The 20,285-nt window shown below is 43.7% G+C and overlaps 1 protein-coding gene across 6 annotated transcripts in view; it reads left to right on the top strand.

Annotated features, from left to right (window-relative positions):
- LOC139582752 (SAM and SH3 domain-containing protein 1-like) overlaps positions 1 to 20,285 on the top strand; it is a 317,846-nt gene that overhangs the window by 252,030 nt on the left and 45,531 nt on the right. For all 6 annotated transcript variants that reach the window (XM_071413046.1, XM_071413044.1, XM_071413049.1 and 3 more), the window contains exons 3-4: positions 2,785 to 2,835; positions 3,055 to 3,104. In XM_071413046.1, the coding sequence (XP_071269147.1) occupies positions 2,785 to 2,835; positions 3,055 to 3,104 (101 nt within the window). The remainder of the gene's footprint in view (positions 1 to 2,784; positions 2,836 to 3,054; positions 3,105 to 20,285) is intronic.

Genomic DNA, 20,285 nt, shown 5'->3' with positions numbered 1-20,285 from the left:
TGACTGGCTTTCATCAAGCTGCCCACTCAATAAAAAGCTTCAAACTGTAACCACTGCCTGCAAACTTGTTCAGGTTATCAGTCAACCTACCATGGTAGTTACAAACAGCACAGGAATGAAATCATCAACATGTATTGATAATATATTTACTGATGCTGCAGAAATGTGTTTGAAAGCAGCATCCAAATCCATCGGATGTAGTGATCATAATATAGTAGCCATATCTAGGAAAACCAAAGTTCCAAAGGCTGGACCTAATATAGTGTATCAGAGGTCATACAATACGTTTGTAGTGATTCTTATGTTGATGATGTACATTTATGAAATTGCGTATTCCAGTTACTAATAAGCATTAAGAAAGTGACTGTAAAAACTGTTAAATCCCCTTGGATTGTGTATGGTTGAGAGGGATGAGGCAAAACGTATGGAAATAAGTCTGACAGCACAACCGATTGGCAAACATACTGAAAATTGAGAAGTCATGTGACTAAACTGTATAAAAAGAAGAAGAAACTACTAAGAAACAAAGATAAATGATATAAAGAATGATAGTAAAAAGCTTTGGAACACTTCAAATTACATTTTGGGCAAAAAGACAAACTCATCCCCATCATTCATTGTATCAGATGGCTCATTCATCAAAAAACCCACTGATATTGCTAACTACTTTAATGATTTTTTCATTGGCAAGATTAGCGAACTTAGGCATGACATGCCAGCAACAATCGCTAACACTACACATCCAAGTATATCTGGACAAATTATGAAAGACAAGCCTTGTCATTTTTTATTCTGTAAAGTATGTTTGGAAGAGGTGAAAAGATGATTGTTGTCTATCAACAATGACAAGCCACCGGGGTCTGACTACTTGGATGGAAAATTACTGAGGAAAATAGCAGACGATATTGCCACTCCTATTTGCCATATCTTCAATTTAAGCCTACTAGGAATTATGCGCCCTCAGGTCTGGAGGGAAGCAAAAGCCCTTTGCTGGCTCAAATAGCCAACCAATCAGCCTGTTACCAACCCTTAGTAAACTTTTTGAAAAATAGTGTTTGACTAGATACAATGCTATTTTACAGCAAACTAATTGACAACAGACTTTCAGCATGATTATAGTGAAGGACATTCAACAAGCACAGCACTTACACAAATGACTGATGATTGGCTGAGAGAAGTTGATGATAAAAATATTGTGGGGGCTGTCTTGTTAGACTTCAGTGTGGCTTTTGACATTTTTGATCATAATCTGCTGCTTGAAAAACGTATGCGTTATGGCTTTACACCCCATGCTATATTGTGGATAAAGAGTTACCTGTCTAACAGAACGCAGAGGGTGTTTTTTAATGGAAGCCTCTCCAACATAATCCAGGTAGAATCAGGAATTCCCCAGGGCAGCTGTCTAGGCCCCTTACTTTTTTCAATCTTTACTAATGACATGCCAGTGGCTTTGAGTAAAGCCTGTGTGTCTATGTATGCGAATGACTCAACACTATACACGTCAGCTACTACAGTGACTGAAATGACTGCAACACTTAACAAAGAACTGCAGTTAGTTTCAGAATGGGTGGCAAGGAATAAGTTAGTCTTAAATATTTCAAAAACTAAAAGCATTATATTTGGGACAAATCATTCACTAAACTCTAAACCTCAACTAAATCTTGTAATGAATAATGTGGAAATTGAGCAAGTTGAGGTGACTAAACTGCTTGGAGTATCCCTGGATTGTAAACTGTCATGGTCAAAACATGTTGATACAACGGTAGCTAAGATGGGGAAAAGTCTGTCCATAATAAAGCGATGCTCTCCCTCCTTAATAACACCATCAACATGGCAGGTCCTACAGGCCCTAGTTTTGTCGCACCTGGACTGCTGTTCAGTCGTGTGGTCAGGTGCCACAAGGAAGGACTTAGGAAAATGACAATTGGCTCAGAACAGGGCAGCACGGCTGGCCCTTAACTGTACACAGGGAGCTAACATTAATGATATGCATGTCAATCTCTCATTGCTCAAATTGGAGGAGAGATTGACTTCATCACTACTTGTTTTTGTAAGAAGTGTTGACATGCTGAATGTACTGAGCTGTCTGTTTAAACTACTAGCACACAGCTCAGACACCCATGCATACCCCACAAGACATGCCACCAGAGGTCTCTTCACAGTCCCTAAGTCCAGAACAGACTATAGGAGGTGCACAGTACTACATAGATCCATAACTACATGGAACTCTATTCCACATCAGGTAACTGATGCAATCAGTAGAATCAGATAAAAAAACAACAGATAAAAAGCCACACACACAGGTTCAAACACACGGATACACACACAAACACTAGCACTCTACACACACGTACATAGAAATAACGTTGTATGGTGGTATTATACATGTTGTATTGTAGATATGTAGTTGTGTAATAATGTTATATGATGTACTGTTTTCTCTTTTGTGTTATGTGTAATGTAAGTGCCTTTAATCTGTTTGGACCCCAGGAAGAGTAGCTGCTGCCTAATACATAGAAATGCAAACACTGCTCTGTTCTCTCCTTTCTTCTCACTGTTATCTTTTTTCTTATGTTCAATGTCACAGTCAATGTATGTGATTGTTGATACACCCTCCTTGATTTGATCCGTCATTCTCTTTTCTCTACCTGAGCAACTCATGTTCATATGGTTTCATACTTTACACCGCCCCTCCCTTCACTGGCCAATAATGATAACCTTGCTCTAACTCCGATCTCTCTCTCTCTCTCTTTCCCTCTCTTTATTTCTCTTCCTCTCTCACAGGAGAAAGTTGACACAAGCCCCACCTCTCTGCAGCTTCGCTCGGAGATTCAGGTAAGCTAAAACTCCCCTTGCATTGGTCATACAACATTTATACTTGGTTACATTTACGTATCATTACATCAGCATCAGAGTTACATTAATTTGGACATCCATTTTTTTTTTACATCAATGTTATTTGAGCTATTAGACGTTGAGTAACACAACCTGAATGCTATACCAATGTTACATGGCTGAATACCAGGCTAAACGCAGTACCTCTTCTGTCCACAGGAGTCCCTTGGTTTCAGCAGTGAGGTGTCCACTCCAGAGACCGAGAGAAAGTAAGACTATGGTTCAACCCCACTTCTCTCTACATGTGTGACGAATGTGCAGTGCAGTGAATCTGGGTTATATCATCAACATCAATTGGAAGTGTGTTTTTTGCATGTCCCAGAGACACCTCGAAGAGCGGGGTCATGGCCAGGGTCTGCCATTATCAACGGCAACCCTGGAGCAATTAGGGTTAAATGCCTTGCTCAAGGGCACATCAACAGATGTTTCACCTTGTTGGCTCAGGATTCAAAGACCTTTCGGTTACTGACCCAACACTAACCACTATGCTACCTTCCACCCTGAGACTCCAGCCTGAGAGGCTTGTAGAAAGTCTCAACATCAGCTGCTACAGAATTACTCTGTCATAGATACATTATCAGTGTGTCCTCGAATCCAGTCTGGTGTCAAACTTTAACCAAAACATTCAACACTGGCAGACATTTGATACTGGCGGTTAAACAGGTCAAAGGTAACAACATCAGTACTTAGTCACAACAGATCATTAATTATAGACTGCAGTGGCAGTCGGTGATGTTTAAGATGAGGGAGGACGATTATTTTTTTATGACCATGGCCTTATTTCTATTACAGAATATTGGATGACTGTCATTCATATTCCATTCACCCAGCTCATTGTAACATCGATAGGTTTAGGCTACTACATGATACTCAAATGTTCCCTATACCCATCATGAGGTTGCTATAACCTAGCCTATGAATTAAAGTTTACAACATAGGTGCACAGGTCGAGATTTTTTGTTGTTGTAATCAAGGTGACAGACAGTGACACATTCAATACCACCTTGCACACTCTTGCCTGCATCTAGCTCATCTAGGGTGTAATCATTAGTCCAACATCTGCAAACGAGAGTTTGTATTGGACAAATTCAAGTATCTCTGTTTCATTCCGTTTAAGAAATGTTTTTGAACAGAATTGGCAGAATGAATAGACCACCTGATCACACGCAAACACAGTTCACTTCCATAGCAGCCATATACAGTGCCTTGCAAAAGTATTCATCCCCCTTGGCATTTTTCCTATTTTGTTGCATTACAACCTGTAATTTGAATGGATTTTTATTTGGAATGCATGTAATGGACATACACAAAAAAGTCCAAATTGGTGAAGTGAAAAAAAATAAAAAAAACTCTACGAGGGTAATGAAGCAGTCAGGGACAGGGCCTGAAAGCTTGCAGTAGGTAGCGCTCAGTCCACTGGCTACAGTCCACTGGCTACAGTACTACACGCACGCACACACACACACACACACACACACACACACACACACACACACACACACACACACACACACACTGTTTTGTTCGTCCTCTCGTGTACTTTTGTATTTTTCATCTTTTTTTGTAAATATTTCAATTTTATTTTCAATCTCTTTTCCATTTTAATTATATTATACCTTCCGGTAACCTGCCTCACCCAATGTGATACGGAACCGCTATTATTTTTAATTTTTAGACCTTATAGCAAGAACCACCTAGCAATCAGAAGCTAACCAGCTAATTAGCTACAAGCTATTTAGTCATTGTTAGCCACTGCTTTAGCCTGGATAATACTCGCCAGCCTACCAGTATCGGACTGTCTCTCCACTACAGCGCCGGATTCCTGCCGTAATCCCTGGACCATTACTCCTGATCTTCACAGCCAGCTAGCACCCACCGAGTTGCCCAGTACCGAAGCTATCCCTGAGGCCCACCTCCCGGCCTACTCAGTTGTTCACCCGGACTCCACCCAAACACGGCTAGAACCCACTACTCCACCGGATCCTTGCCGTAAGCTCTGGGCCTTGGCACCGGATCACCGCTGCTACCGAGTGGCTGTAGTGGCTAACGCCCCTGCCCCGAAGCTAGCACCAGTTAGCCGTGAGCCAGGCGCATCTCCCGGCTAGCAAATTAAATTACTACAACTACAATACCTCTTTCACCATCTGGCTTGGATCCTTTGTCGACACGGCGCCCCGCCGCACCCCCACGACTGGTCTGCCGACGAATTCTCCATCTGCTGTGCCTTCAACCGGCCTCCGTCGGACGTCAGAGCAGACGCTTCTACTAGCCCCGGGCTACTAACTTTAAACGCCGTGGCGCCCGCGTGCTAGCGTAGTAGCGACTACTCCGCGGCTTCCCTGTTCCATCTATTGCTGCCCCCTGGACCCTATGATCACTTGGCTACATAGCTGATGCCTGCTGGACTGTCCATTAATCACGGTACTCCATTCTGTTTATTTTTTGTTTATCTGTCGGCCCCAGCCGCGAACTCAGGCTCTGTGTGTAGTTAACCGACCCTCTCTGCCCAGTCATCGCTAATTTACCTGTTGTTGTTGTTTTAGCTGATTAGCTGTTGTGGTCTCACCCGTTGTTGTCTTAGCTAGCTCTCCCAATCAACACCTGTGATTACTTTATGCCTCGCTGTATGTCTCTCTCAAATGTCAATATGCCTTGTATACTGTTGTTTAGGTTAGTTATCATTGTTTTAGTTTACAATGGAGCCCCTAGTTCCACTCATCATACCTCTGATACCTCCTTTGTCCCACCTCCCACACATGCGGTGACCTCACCCATTATAACCAGCATGTCCAGAGATACAACCTCTCTTATCATCACTCAGTGCCTGGGCTTACCTCCGCTGTACCCGCACCCCACCATACTCCTGTCTGCACATTATGCCCTGGATCTATTCTACCACACCCAGAAATCTGCTCCTTTTATTATTTTTCCCCAACGCTCTAGGCAACCAGTTTTGATAGCCTTTAGCCATACCCTCATCCTACTCCTCCTCTGTTCCTCGGGTGATGTGGAGTTAAACCCAGGCCCTGCGTGTCCCCAGGCACCCTCATTTGTTGACTTCTGTGATCGAAAAAGTATTGGTTTCATGCATGTCAACATCAGAAGCCTCCCCTCTAAGTTTGTTTTACTCACTGCTTTAGCACACTCCACCAACCCTGATGTCCTTGCCGTGTCTGAATCCTGGCTTAGGAAGGCCACCAAAAATTTGGAGATTTCCATACCCAACTACAACATTTTCCGTCAAGATAGAACTGCCAAAGGGGGAGGAGTTGCAATCTACTGCAGAGATAGCCTGCAAAGTTCTGTCATACTTTCCAGGTCTATACCCAAACAGTTCGAACTTCGAATTAAAAAAATTAATCTCGCAAGAAATAAGTCTCTCAATGTTGCCGCCTGCTATCGAACCCCCTTCGCTCCCAGCTGTGCCCTGGACACCATTTGTGAATTGATCGCCCCCCATCTAGCTTCAGAATTCGTTCTGTTAGGTGACCTAAACTGGGATATGCTTAACACCCCGGTAGTCCTACAATCTAAGCTAGATGCCCTCAATCTCACAGAAATCATCAAGGAACCCACCAGGTACAACCCTAAATCCGTAAACATGGGCACCCTCATAGACATTGTCCTGACCAACTTGCCCTCCAAATGCACAGATACGCTGGATATTGCTGTTTTCAATCAGGATCTCAGCGATCACTGCCTCTGAGTCAAATCACAATGATTCATGCTTGAATCCTCTTGTGGATTTCAGTGCACAACACATCATCTATGGTTTTTACCTTTATTTAACTAGGCAAGTCAGTTAAGAACAAATCAAATTCTTATTTACAATGACAGCCTACCAGGGAACAGTGGGTTAACTTCCTTGTTCAGGGGAAGAACGACAGCTGATTACCTTGTCAGCTCAGGGATTCGATCTGGCAACCTTTCAGTTACTGGCCCAATGCTCTAACCACTAGGCAGACCAGGCAGAAAAACCTTTCCAAGCCAAACCTTCATATTATAGCCGCTAACCACTCCACACAGGCTACATCGTTCTCACCATATTAGCTAACAACATTAGTAATGTCATAGTCAACATAGCTACTAGAACTAACGTGTTAGTAAACCCGCTACAATCATGCAGTGCATTGTACAGTCAGCAAGCAAGTGTCCATAAATTTATTAAACCAAAAGCTTACCTTGATTTGGAAGAGTTCCTGTGTTGGATAGCCATAGCCATAGCCAGCTAGCTAACATAGCATCCCTCTCTGTTTGAGCCTGGTATTTGGGTAGGCTAAACTAGCTAGATGCATTCACTAGCTAAGTGAAAGTGAAACGTATACAACTAAATATATCCCCAAAAAATTCTCTCTCTCTCTCGCTTCTTCATTTTTAAAAACTATTAAACTATTATCTTTCTCTCTCTTTGAGTCAACTACTCACCGCATTTTATGCACTGCAGTGCTAGCTAGCTCTAGCTTATGCTTTCAATACTAGATTAATTCCTTGACCCTTTGATTGGGTGGATAACATGTCAGTTCATGCTGCAAGAGCTCTGATAGCTTGGAGGACATCCACCGGAAGTTGTCAAAATTACTGTGTAAGTCTATGGAAGCGGGTGGGAACCATGAGCCTCCTAGGTTTTGTATTAAAGTCAATGTACCCAGAAGGTACCCAGGAGAGGGCGGACACTAGCTGTCTTCCGGCTACACCATGGTGCTACCCTACAGAGTGCTGTTGAGGCTACTGTAGACATTAATTGCAAACAGTGTGTTTTAATCAATTATTTGGTGATATGAAAATATTCAGTGTAGTTTTATCTAAAAAAATATAACTTTTTATCTCAAACCGGTGCGCCCTCTGAATGGCACACATACACAATCCTTGTCTCAACTTTAAAATAATTTAACCTGTCTCATCCCCTTAATCTACACTGATTGAAGTGAATTTAACATTAATAAGGGATTATAGCTTTCACCTGGATTCACCTGGTCAGTCTGTCATGGAAAGAGCCGGTGTTCCTAATGTGTTGTACGCTCAGTGTAGAGTAACTACTTAATTAAACATGGTACTTAAAGGGAAACTTCACAATTTTTATCCAGCACCACCCCCACATCAACATACAGTATATTAAGATGGTTTTGTAATAAAAAAGATAGAGGAAGATAAGTGTTTCCAATGACATCATTGGTGTGCATCGTGTGATTTTGACCAATTACGAGTAGGAATTGCCTACTAATTGCCTACTAATTGTCTACTAATTGTCTACTAATTGGTTGATCATGTCATTGGAAACACTTATCTTTCTCTATCTCTTTTACTACAAAATATAGAAACATACTGTATGTTAATAATGTTTGGGTGGTGCTAGAGATGATGAATATGAAGTGGTAAATGTCCCTTTAAACATACATTGTTGACTCCTGTTTCCCTTCCCCCAAGGGAAAGCATCTGTCTGGGTCTTCCTGCACATACAATCATGTTTATTACACATCATTCCATATCCACAGTAAATCAAATACAGTTAAAAATGTATCAAATAATTTCACATTACACATGTTGATCCTTGCATCATGTCCAGAGCTAGTGATGGTATGAGGGCGAATGATAAGCATCTCCAGATAGCTGTTTGTGACAACATGACTGACTGGACTCTTACAATGGAGTTATGCATAGGAGTGGACAGTCTAGGCCCAGTCACTGCCCCGTGCCGATGGTGACAGACACAACCACAAACACACACCATTATTTGAGTAACACAGAGTGACTCAAGTCTAACTCCCTCCTCTCTGTCACGTCCCTCTGTGACTGACGGAAGGCCAGCCAAGCTCTGCTCTCTGTTTCCTCCCTATGACCTCTCCTCAGGCCCCATTCTACGGCCCTCCAGGCTTCCTTCCTCCCATTGTGTCAGCTGGAGAAGGGGAGGGGAGACAGGAGGGGAGAGGAGGGGAGAGGAGAGGGGGAGATGGACCGATTACAACATGCTAGAGAAGAGGACAGGATGGGGTATGGGTGGGGTTCTACACTCTTAGAAAAAAAGGTGCTATCTAGAACCTTAAAGGGTCCTTCGGCTGTCCCCATAGGACAACCCTTTTTGGTTCCAGGTAGAACCCTTTTGGGTTCCATGTAGAACCCTTACTACAGAGTACTCCTCACAGGTTCCTGTCCCCCCAGCGTATCTGTGCATGCAAGCGTGTGTGCCTGCGTGGATGTGTCCGTGTGTGTGTGCGTCCGTGCGTGCGTGTGAATGTGTGTGTGTGCATACACACGCTCGTATTTCTTACTCACTAGGACCTGCCACCTCCCAGGACTTCATGAACCAGTCATCAAACACTCATCCTGTGTTGTTAATTAATATGACAGTCACAGTTACTGTGTTGTTAATCAATATGACAGTCACAGTCACTGTGTTGTAATCACTATGGCAGTCACAGTCACTGTATTGATAATCACTATGACAGTCACAGTCACTGTGTTGGTAATCACTATGACAGTCACAGTCACTGTATTGGTAATCACTATGACAGTCACAGCCACTGTATTGGTAATCAATATGACAGTCACAGTCACTGTATTGATAATCACTATGACAGTCACAGTCACTGTATTGGTAATCAATATGACAGTCACAGTCACTGTGTTGGTAATCAATATGACAGTCACATTCACTGTATTGATAATCACTATGACAGTCACAGTCACTGTGTTGGTAATCAATATGACAGTCACAGTCACTGTGTTGGTAATCACTATGACAGTCACAGTCACTGTTGTCAATCACTGACAGTCGTAGTCGCTGTGTTATTAATCAATGACAGTCGAAGACACTAAGACGGTCATTTAAATAAATGTCTCCCTGTCCCAGGAACCAGTGATGTAGCAGCATTGTTTGTGTTGGGAGGAGTGTGATTTAGTAGTAAAGGCTGAACAGATGAAAGGCTATGGGACCTGGGAGTGAGGTTCAGTTCAGAATCCCCACTCCCCATACATTCCTATTATAAAACCCATGCCCCTTTGGAGTTGGTCTGTTCATGTGATGCCCACGTGCAGCTGAGGAACCACATACCAGAGTTATTATATCTGCTTCTGGTCTGAGTGTTGTACTGTAGGACTTGAAGCTGGGACTGGGGCCGATAGGAACCAGATGGAGGGCGCGAACTCGTTCTCTGATTATTAGAATGCCATCAAGAATGAGGGAGGAGGGAGGAGGGAGGCCCCCTTTCTGTAGCGATGTAGCTCTCTCTCTGCGCTCGTTTCTTGTTCTCACCCCCACCCCATCCGCTCACCCCTGAGTCCCTCATCAGAGCTCATTTCACCCCAGAGCTTTCTCCCTCACCCCATGCCCTTGCCTCTCGCCATACCACCTATGAACCATGCCTCCCTTTCGAAGTTGAAAGGGAGGCATGGTTCATTCCCTGGCACATTCTCCCCCCACCCCTACCCCCTTTATAGTCTCAGTGACCCCTGGCTTGCCATTTCCTCTATGAAGAAATAGTGCCGCCCTGTCTCCCCTCTATCCTCCCCATTGACTGCATGCTATTGCGGACAGACAGACACGCTTTCTTTCTTCCCTCCCTCAATCTCTTTCCCCCTCTTTTCAAACATATTCCTGTCCTGCTCTGGTCCTATCCTCACCTCTCCCATCGGGACAATGGCCCACAGAACATTATCCGGACTTCCTCTGGGCATGCCACCCTGCCTGCCTGTTCCATCCCTCCATCGGGACAATGGCCCACAGAACATTACCCAGACTTCCTCTGGGCATGCCACCCTGCCTGCCTGTTCCATCCCTCCATCGGGACAAAATGGGTACAGCTCCCACAATGCACAGCCCACAGGGGCTCGGAGTGAGGTGATCAAGACACAAAAGCACACTCCAACTAACACCAAAGCATGGAGGGGCCAAATAGGGAACTTCCTCTTCTGATTTATTGATCACCACACGAAGTTGGCTGTGGAGAGAGTGGAGAGAGACAGGCCTATCGTTAGGAAAGGACAACAGAGGTTACTAGTCTTTGATGGACAGCCAGGGATAATGCTTGGTTGGCCAACTGAGCAGTGAATGACTTTAATATGGATTCAAAGGGCCAGAGTTGAAGTAGTCTGCACTTTGTGTGAGTGCTGTCAATTACACAAAGCATAGGCTACCTTTGTGGATGGGTTCAAAAGGGTTGTCCCCTCTTCACTTGAAGATCAATAAATATTGTTTCTTAAAGACCATATAGGTTTGAAACAACACCCATACCATGAGAATGTCTTGTTTCGGCAACAGTGCCATATTGGAAAATCAGAAAAGAGTCAGCATAACATTGATTTCATGAGGCGATGTTGTGGCCTGCATGAAGCTTTGACTTCCTGTTAGTCAGAACACTTGTGTGTGTGTGTCTCCTGTCATATGACTGTTCTCAGTGTTTCTCTCATAGAGGCAGCCTGATCACTGAAAATAGACTTTGATTTCAGATGTTTGAAAAGGTCCGGAGAACATCGATATATGTCTTCCTTTGCTCTCACAAAATAAAATAAAAATGATTGCACAGTGCGAACTCATGATGCTGAGAGACAAAGTGCACTGATCAGACCACTGCGCTACAGCAGTTCACAATGCTCTAGCAAGCTCTGAGAATACTTGATGGTACTACTGCATCATTTTTTAGTTTTTAAACCATAGCCCTAACCAAACCACTTGGAATTAATGCCTAAACTGTTAACATTTTATTTGTTTCTGTTTTAACCCTGTAACCACTCGGAATTAACCCTGTAACTACGCGGAATTAACCCTGTAACCACGCGGAATTAACCCTGTAACCACGTGGAATTAACCCTGTAACCACGTGGAATTAACCCTGTAACCACGCGGAATTAACCCTGTAACCACGCGGAATTAACCCTGTAATCACAAGGAATTAACCCTGTAACCACAAGGAATTAACCCTGTAACCACAAGGAATTAACCCTGTAACCACAAGGAATTAACCCTGTAACCACAAGGAATTAACCCTGTAACCACACGGAATTAACCCTGTAACCACGCGGAATTAACCCTGTACCACGCGGAATTAACCCTGTAACCACAAGGAATTAACCCTGTAACCACGCGGAATTAACCCTGTACCACGCGGAATTAACCCTGTAACCACGTGGAATTAACCCTGTAACCACAAGGAATTAACCCTGTAACCACGTGGAATTAACCCTGTAACCACGTGGAATTAACCCTGTAACCACGTGGAATTAACCCTGTAACCACGTGGAATTAACCCTGTAACCACGCGGAATTAACCCTGTAACCACGTGGAATTAACCCTGTAACCACAAGGAATTAACCCTGTAACCACGTGGAATTAACCCTGTAACCACAAGGAATTAATGCTTAAAAAATAGATCCCTACTACGTCAAATTTAGAAGATCTTGTTGCATAGAGGATATCCCTGTGACCTCTGACCTTTACCTTGATCTCTTTCTCTATCTCTCTCGCACTCTGGATAGGCCATAACAACAAGAACAGCTGCTTTAGCCATATGCTACTTCACTCTACCTCTCACACACACACACACACACACACACACACACACACACACACACACACACACACACACACACACACACACACACACACACACACACACACACACACACACACACACACAGTGTACAAGTACACATACATGCTGAATGCAAATACAGTGGCTTGCGAAAATATTCACCCTCCTTGGCATTTTTCCTATTTTGTTGCCTTACAACCTTGAAATAAAATTTATTTTTGGGGGGTTTGTATCATTTGATTTACACAACATGTCTACCACTTTGAAGATGCAAAATATTTTTTATTGTGAAACAAACAAGAAATAGCACAAAAAACAAAACTTGAGCGTGCATAACTATTCACCCCGCCAAAGTCAATACTTTGTAGAGCCACCTTTTGTAGCAATTACAGCTGCAAGTCTCTTGGGGTATGTCTCTATAAGCTTGGCACATTTAGCTACTGGGATTTTTGCCCATTCTTCAAGGCGAAACTGCTCCAGCTTCTTCAAGTTGGATGGGTTCCGCTGGTGTACAGCAATCTTTAAGTCATACCACAGATTCTCAATTGGATTGAGGTCTGGGATTTGACTAGGCCATTCCAAGACATTTAAATGTTTCCCCTTAAATCACATGAGTGTTGCTTTAGCAGTATGCTTAGGGTCATTGTCCTGCTGGAAGGTGAACCTCCATCCCAGTCTCAAATCTCTGTAAGACTGAAACAGGTTTCCCTGTATTTAGCGTCATCCATCATTCCTTCAATTCTGACCAGTTTCCCAGTCCCTGCTTGACAGCTTGATGCTGCCACCACCATGCTTCACTGTGGGGATGGTGTTCTCGGGGTGATGAGAGGTGTTGGGTTTGCACCAGACATAGCGTTTTCCTTGATGGCCAAACATGTAATTTTAGTCTCATCTGATCAGAGTACCTTTTTCCATATGTTTGGGGAGCCTCCCACATGCCTTTTGACGAACACCAAACGCGTTTGCTTATTTTTTTCTTTAAGCAATGGCTTTTTTATGGCCACTCTTCTGTAAAGCCCAGCTCTGTGGAGTGTACGGCTTAAAGTGGTCCTATGGACAGATGCTCCAATCTCAGCTGTGGAGCTTTGCAGCTCCTTCAGGGTTTTCTTTGGTCTCTTTGTTGCCTCTCTGATTAATGCCCTCCTTGCCTGGTCCGTGAGTTTTGGTGGGCGGCCCTCTCTTGGCAGGTTTGTTGTGGTGCCATATTCTTTCCATTTTTTAATCATGGATTTAATGGTGCTCCGTGGGATGTTCAAAGTTTCTGATATTTTTTATAACCCAACCCTGATCTGTACTTCTCCACAACTTTGTCCCTTACCTGTTTGGAGAGCTCCTTGGTCTTCATTGTGCCACTTGCTTGGTGGTGCCCCTTGCTTAGTGGTGTTGCAGACTCTGGGGCCTTTCAGAACAGGTGTATATATACTGAGATCATGTGACACTTAGATTGCACACAGGTGGACTTTATTTAACTAATTATGTGACTTCTGAAGGTAATTGGTTGCACCAGATCTTATTTAGGGGCTTCATAGCAAAGGGTTGAATACATATACATATTTTTTGTTTTCTATTTTTTAGAATTTTTGATTTCACTTCACCAATTTGGACTATTTTGTGTATGTCCATTACATGAAATCCAAATAAAATCCATTTTAATGACAGGTTTTAATGCAACAAAATAGGAAAAACGCCAAGGGGGATGAATACTTTTGCAAGGCACTGTACACACACACACACACACACACACACACACACACACACACACACACACACACACACACACACACACACACACACACACACTCACTCACTCACTCACTCACTCACTCACTCACTCACTCACTCACTCACTCACTCACTCACTCACTCACTCACTCCTTCACTCACTCACTCACTCACTCACTCACTCACACACACACACACATTTACATTTACATTTAAGTCATTTAGCAGACGCTCTTATCCAGAGCGACTTACACACACACACACACACACACACACACACACACACACACACACACACACACACACACACACACACACACACACACACACACACACACACACACACACACACAGACACACACACACACACACACACACACTCCCGGATGCCAGGAGCTCTGTGGGTTAGCTATGTGTCTTTTTTCCTCGTCAGCACTCTCCCCATAGAGCTGGTGTAGTGTAGTGAGCCACCAGCTGTTGACATTATCACTGAGGGAGACAGATATATAATAGACACATCACATGACACAGGAGCTATATCATTATTAGGTCATCTTTTCTCCTAGAGAACTGCTATGTCCCCTCTCTCCTGTCTCTCCATTGACATTCTCTGGGCTCTAGCGATTCTCCTTGTAAGGACTCCCATTGTTAGAGTGGACGCCATGCTGTGAGCTTGAGAGGGATGATTGGTGTCTGTGTGTGTGTGTGTGTGTGTGTGTGTGTGTGTGTGTGTGTGTGTGTGTGTGTGTGTGTGTGTGTGTGTGTGTGTGTGTGTGTGTGTGTGTGTGTGTGTGTGTGTGTGTGTGTGTGTGTGTGTGTGTGTGGTACTGTAGCCAGTGGACTGAGCGCTATCCGCTGCGAGCTTTCAGGCCCTGTCCCTGACTGCTTCATTACCCTTCTAGAGGTGTGTGTGCGCGCGTGCACGTGTGTGTTTCTCTCTGACCCCCTCACTCCTGTCATAGTGGTGTGTGTGTGGACGTAGAGAAGCTTAATACTGGCATAGCACTGTACAATCTGTCCTCATATAACCTCCACATAGACCTCTGAAAATACTAACTAAAACACCAGCTTTCAGGCCAAGTCATCTCAGTCTGATTTTCCTCAGAGTATTTCCTCACTGCGATGGCGAGGCATAGTACACACACCCAACAGCGAGAGAGATACAGAGCCAGAACTGTCTTTATGGAACACTCCCTACTCTCCTGTGGCATAATTTGATCATGACTAAAACTCTCCACCCCACAAGGAAAGTAAAGGCACTGCTTAATGACTGTTGCATATGCTCCTTCACACAACATACAGTGAGGGAAAAAAGTATTTGATCCCTTCTCAATCAAAAAGATTTCTGGCTCCCAGGTGTCTTTCATACAGGTAACGAACGGAGATTAGGAGCACACTCTTAAAGGGAGTGCTCCTAATCTCAGTTTCTTACCTGTATAAAAGATACCTGTCCACAGAAGCAATCAATCAATCAGATTCCAAACTCTCCACCATGGCCAAGACCAAAGAGCTCTCCAAGGATGTCAGGGACAATATTGTAGACCTACACAAGGCTGGAATGGGCTACAAGACCATCGCCAAGCAGCTTGGTGAGAAGGTGACAACAGTTTCTGTGATTATTCGCAAATGGAAGAAACACAAAAGAACTGTCAATCTCCCTCAGCCTGGGGCTCCATGCAAGATCTCACCTCGTGGAGTTGCAATGATCATGAGAACGGTGAGGAATCAGCCCAGAACTACACAGGAGGATCTTGTCAATGATCTCAAGGCAGCTGGGACCATAGTCATCAAGAAAACAATTGGTAACACACTATGCCGTGAAGGACTGAAATCCTGCAGCGCCCGCAAGGTCCCCCTGCTCAAGAAAGCACATATACAGTGGGGAGAACAAGTATTTGATACACTGCCGATTTTGCAGGTTTTCCTACTTACAAAGCATGTAGAGGTCTGTAATTTTTATCATAGGTACACTTCAACTGTGAGAGACGGAATCTAAAACAAAAATCCAGAAAATCACATTGTATGATTTTTAAGTAATTCATTTGCATTTTATTGCATGACATAAGTATTTGATCACCTACCAACCAGTAAGAATTCCGGCTCTCACAGACCTGTTAGTTTTTCTTTAAGAAGCCCTCCTGTTCTCCACTCATTACCTGTATTAACTGCACCTGTTTGAACTCGTTACCTGTATAAAAGACACCTGTCCACACACTCAATCAAACAGACTCCAACCTCTCCACAATGGCCAAGACCAGAGAGCTGTGTAAGGACATCAGGGATAAAATTGTAGACCTGCACAAGGCTGGGATGGGCTACAGGACAATAGGCAAGCAGCTTGGTGAGAAGGCAACAACTGTTGGGGCAATTATTAGAAAATAGAAGAAAATAGAAGAAGTTCAAGATGATGGTCAATCACCCTCGGTCTGGGGCTCCATGCAAGATCTCACCTCGTGGGGCATCAATGATCATGAGGAAGGTGAGGGATCAGCCCAGAACTACACGGCAGGACCTGGTCAATGACCTGAAGAGAGCTGGGACCACAGTCTCAAAGAAAACCATTAGTAACACACTACGCCGTCATGGATTAAAATCCTGCAGCGCACACAAGGTCCCCCTGCTCAAGCAGGCGCATGTCCAGGCCCGTCTGAAGTTTGCCAATGACCATCTGGATGATCCAGAGGAGGAATGGGAGAAGGTCATGTGGTCTGATGATTCAAAAATAGAGCTTTTTGGTCTAAACTCCACTCGCCGTGTTTGGAGGAAGAAGAAGGATGAGTACAACCCCAAGAACACCATCCCAACCGTGAAGCATGGAGGTGGAAACATCATTCTTTGGGGATGCTTTTCTGCAAAGGGGACAGGACGACTGCACCGTATTGAGGGGAAGATGGATGGGGCCATGTATTGCGAGATCTTAGCCAACAACCTCCTTCCCTCAGTAAGAGCATTGATGATGGGTCGTGGCTGGGTCTTCCAGCATGACAACGACCCGAAACACACAGCCAGGGCAACTAAGGAGTGGCTCCGTAAGAAGTATCTCAAGGTCCTGGAGTGGCCTAGCCAGTCTCCAGACCTGAACCCAATAGAAAATCTTTGGAGGGAGCTGAAAGTCCGTATTGCCCAGCGACAGCCCCGAAACCTGAAGGATCTGGAGAAGGTCTGTATGGAGGAGTGGGCCAAAATCCCTGCTGCAGTGTGTGCAAACCTGGTCAAGAACTACAGGAAACGTATGATCTCTGTAATTGCAAACAAAGGATTCTGTACCAAATATTAAGTTCTGCTTTTCTGATGTATCAAATACTTATGTCATGCAATAAAATGCAAATTAATTACTTAAAAATCATACAATGTGATTTTCTGGATTTTTGTTTTAGATTCCGCCTCTCACAGTTGAAGTGTACCTATGATAAAAATGACAGACCTCTACATGCTTTGTAAGTATGAAAACCTGCAAAATCGGCAGTGTATCAAATACTTGTTCTCCCCACTGTACATGCCCGTCTGAAGTTTGCCAATGAACATCTGAATGATTCAGAGGACAACTGGGTGAACGTGTTGTGGTCAGATGAGACCAAAATGGAGTTCTTTGGCATCAACTCAACTTGCCGTGTTTGGAGGAGGAGGAATGCTGCCTATGACCCCAAGAAACCATCCCCACCGTCAAACATGGAGGTGGAAACATTATGCTTTGGGGGTGTTTTTCTGCTAAAGGGACAGGACAACTTCACCGCATCAAAGGGACGATGGACGGGGCCATGTACCGTCAAATCTTGGGTGAAAACCTCCTTCCCTCAGCCAGGGTATTGAAAATGGGTCGTGGATGGGTATTCCAGCATGACAATGACCCAAAACACACGGCCAAGGCAACAAAGGAGTGGCTCAAGAAGAAGCACATTAAGGTCCTGGAGTGGCCTAGCCAGTCTCCAGACCTCAATCCCATAGAAAATCTGTGGAGGGAGCTGAAGGTTCGAGTTGCCAAACGTCAGCCTCGAAACCTTAATGACTTGAAGAAGATCTGCAAAGAGGAGTGGGACAAAATCCCTCCTGAGATGTGTGCAAACCTGGTGGCCAACTACAAGAAACGTCTGACCTCTGTGATTGCCAACAAGGGTTTTGCCACCAAGTACTAAGTCATGTTTTGCAGAGGGGTCAAATACTTATTTCCCTCATTAAAATGCAAATCAATTCATAACATTTTTGACATGCGTTTTTCTGGATTTTTTTGTTGATATTCTGTCTCTCACTGTTCAAATAAACCTACCATTAAAATTATAGACTGATCATTTCTTTGTCAGTGGGCAAACGTACAAAATCAGCAGGGGATCAAATACTTTTTTCCCTCACTGTACATGGTTCTGTCCTGGACTTACTCTCTGCATAGCGTTGCTTTGTGTACGGTTACAACAGGAAGTTTTGAACCAAACTAAATGCTTTTAACCTTTTGCTGTAGTGGGCTAAATCAGGGTCACATAGAGTGTTTCTTGGTAGTCTTAAACAAATCTACTTCGAAACAAAAGTATACACACATGGTTATGGGCTTAACATTTTTTGAGTTTGCATCCCAATATTACACTTTATATACATAACAGAAGACTGAAATATAACAAAACTGTTTGACATGGAAACACCGGATTTCCCTAGGTTTAATTTTTTAAATCTTTATTAATGATGAAATTATGACAAATATTTAAAAAAAATCCAACTGCTTACACACGTTTTCAAAACTGTCTCCTTTTTTCAAAACTCTACACACAATTCCTAAAACTGCACACACAAAATGCAAAATGCCTCACATGTCCTTCAAAATGTAACACTGCATTCAAAATGCCATAAACACATGTCAGAATGAAGCATTTGCATCAAATGGCAAACACTGCTTTCATAATAGTACATTTTTGGATATACCATGTAAACACTGTTGTTCTAAATCTAAAGCTCTTTGGTCTTTCATAGGCTTATATCTACATTTCAATACAATGTTCTACAGTGAAAGTCATCTGCTGAGAGGGGTAACAAGTACACTGTAAACACCAATGCAATGTAGAAACAGAAAATATTTATTAGGCCAAACATTACTGTTGTATACAGTAGCATACAACAAAACCATAAACATATGTAAACCAAAAGTATATTCTTTAGAATACAGTAAAGAACACAATTGTGTGTGTGGGGTCCCGGGGGGGCAGTCCAGGAATTGGTAGGGGGGGACAGTCACCAGTGCTAAGCTACGCTTCATCTCTTCTCCGGCCTGGGTCTGGCCACAATACTTCGTCCACATCACAAGATACGTTTTCTCTTGCCAAACATCGAGGGAAGTATCTCCTAGCATGGCTATCCAACCTTGGACAGAGGCAACCTCTATGTCCCCACATGCGTCCTCCATTGCCTGGAGAAGCGGCATGCGGGCATAGGGTTGGCGATCATACACTTTCCAGCGCCAGGCTGAGAAGAATTCCTCTATGGGATTTAGAAACAATGAATATGGGGGTAGGTACAAAACTACAAATTGTGGATGGGTGGCAAACCAGTTTTGGACCAGAACAGCCCGGTGAAAACTAACATTGTCCCATAAAACCACAAATCTAGCAGGCTCCTGATCTGGATCAGGGACAAGCATTGTGTAAATTGCATCCAGAAAAGTGAGCATATGGCCGGTGTTGTACGGACCCAGTGTGGCATTGTGATGGAGGACCTCGTTTTGAGTGATGGCAGCACACATAGTTATTTTACCCCCACGCTGTCCAGGGACATTGGTAATTGCCCTCTGTCCTATTACATTTCTTCCGCGGCGCCTGGTTTTGGTGAGGTTGAAGCCAACCTCATCCACATAAATAAATTAATGGCGAATTACATGGGCATCCAGCTCCAATACTCTCTGTAACAGACAAAAGGACATACAGATGAGTAAATATGGTATGTCTGAAGTACTGGAAGTAGTGTTGCATACATACCTCTACAAAGTCATGTCGCATATTCTTGACTCTGTCAGAGTTTCTCTCAAATGGCACCTTGTAAAGTTGTTTCATCGTCACTCGGTGCCGTTGGAGGATGCGTTGTATGGTCGACAGGCTTACAGCATTGATGTTGTTAAATATGGTGTCATTATTCAAGATATGCTCTCTTATCTCTCGAATCCTAAT

The sequence above is a fragment of the Salvelinus alpinus genome, chromosome 8 (genome assembly GCF_045679555.1).
Source record: "Salvelinus alpinus chromosome 8, SLU_Salpinus.1, whole genome shotgun sequence".
NCBI lineage: Eukaryota > Metazoa > Chordata > Actinopteri > Salmoniformes > Salmonidae > Salvelinus > Salvelinus alpinus.
Note: the sequence above shows the minus strand (reverse complement) of the source record. Positions and strands in the feature narration are given on the sequence as shown.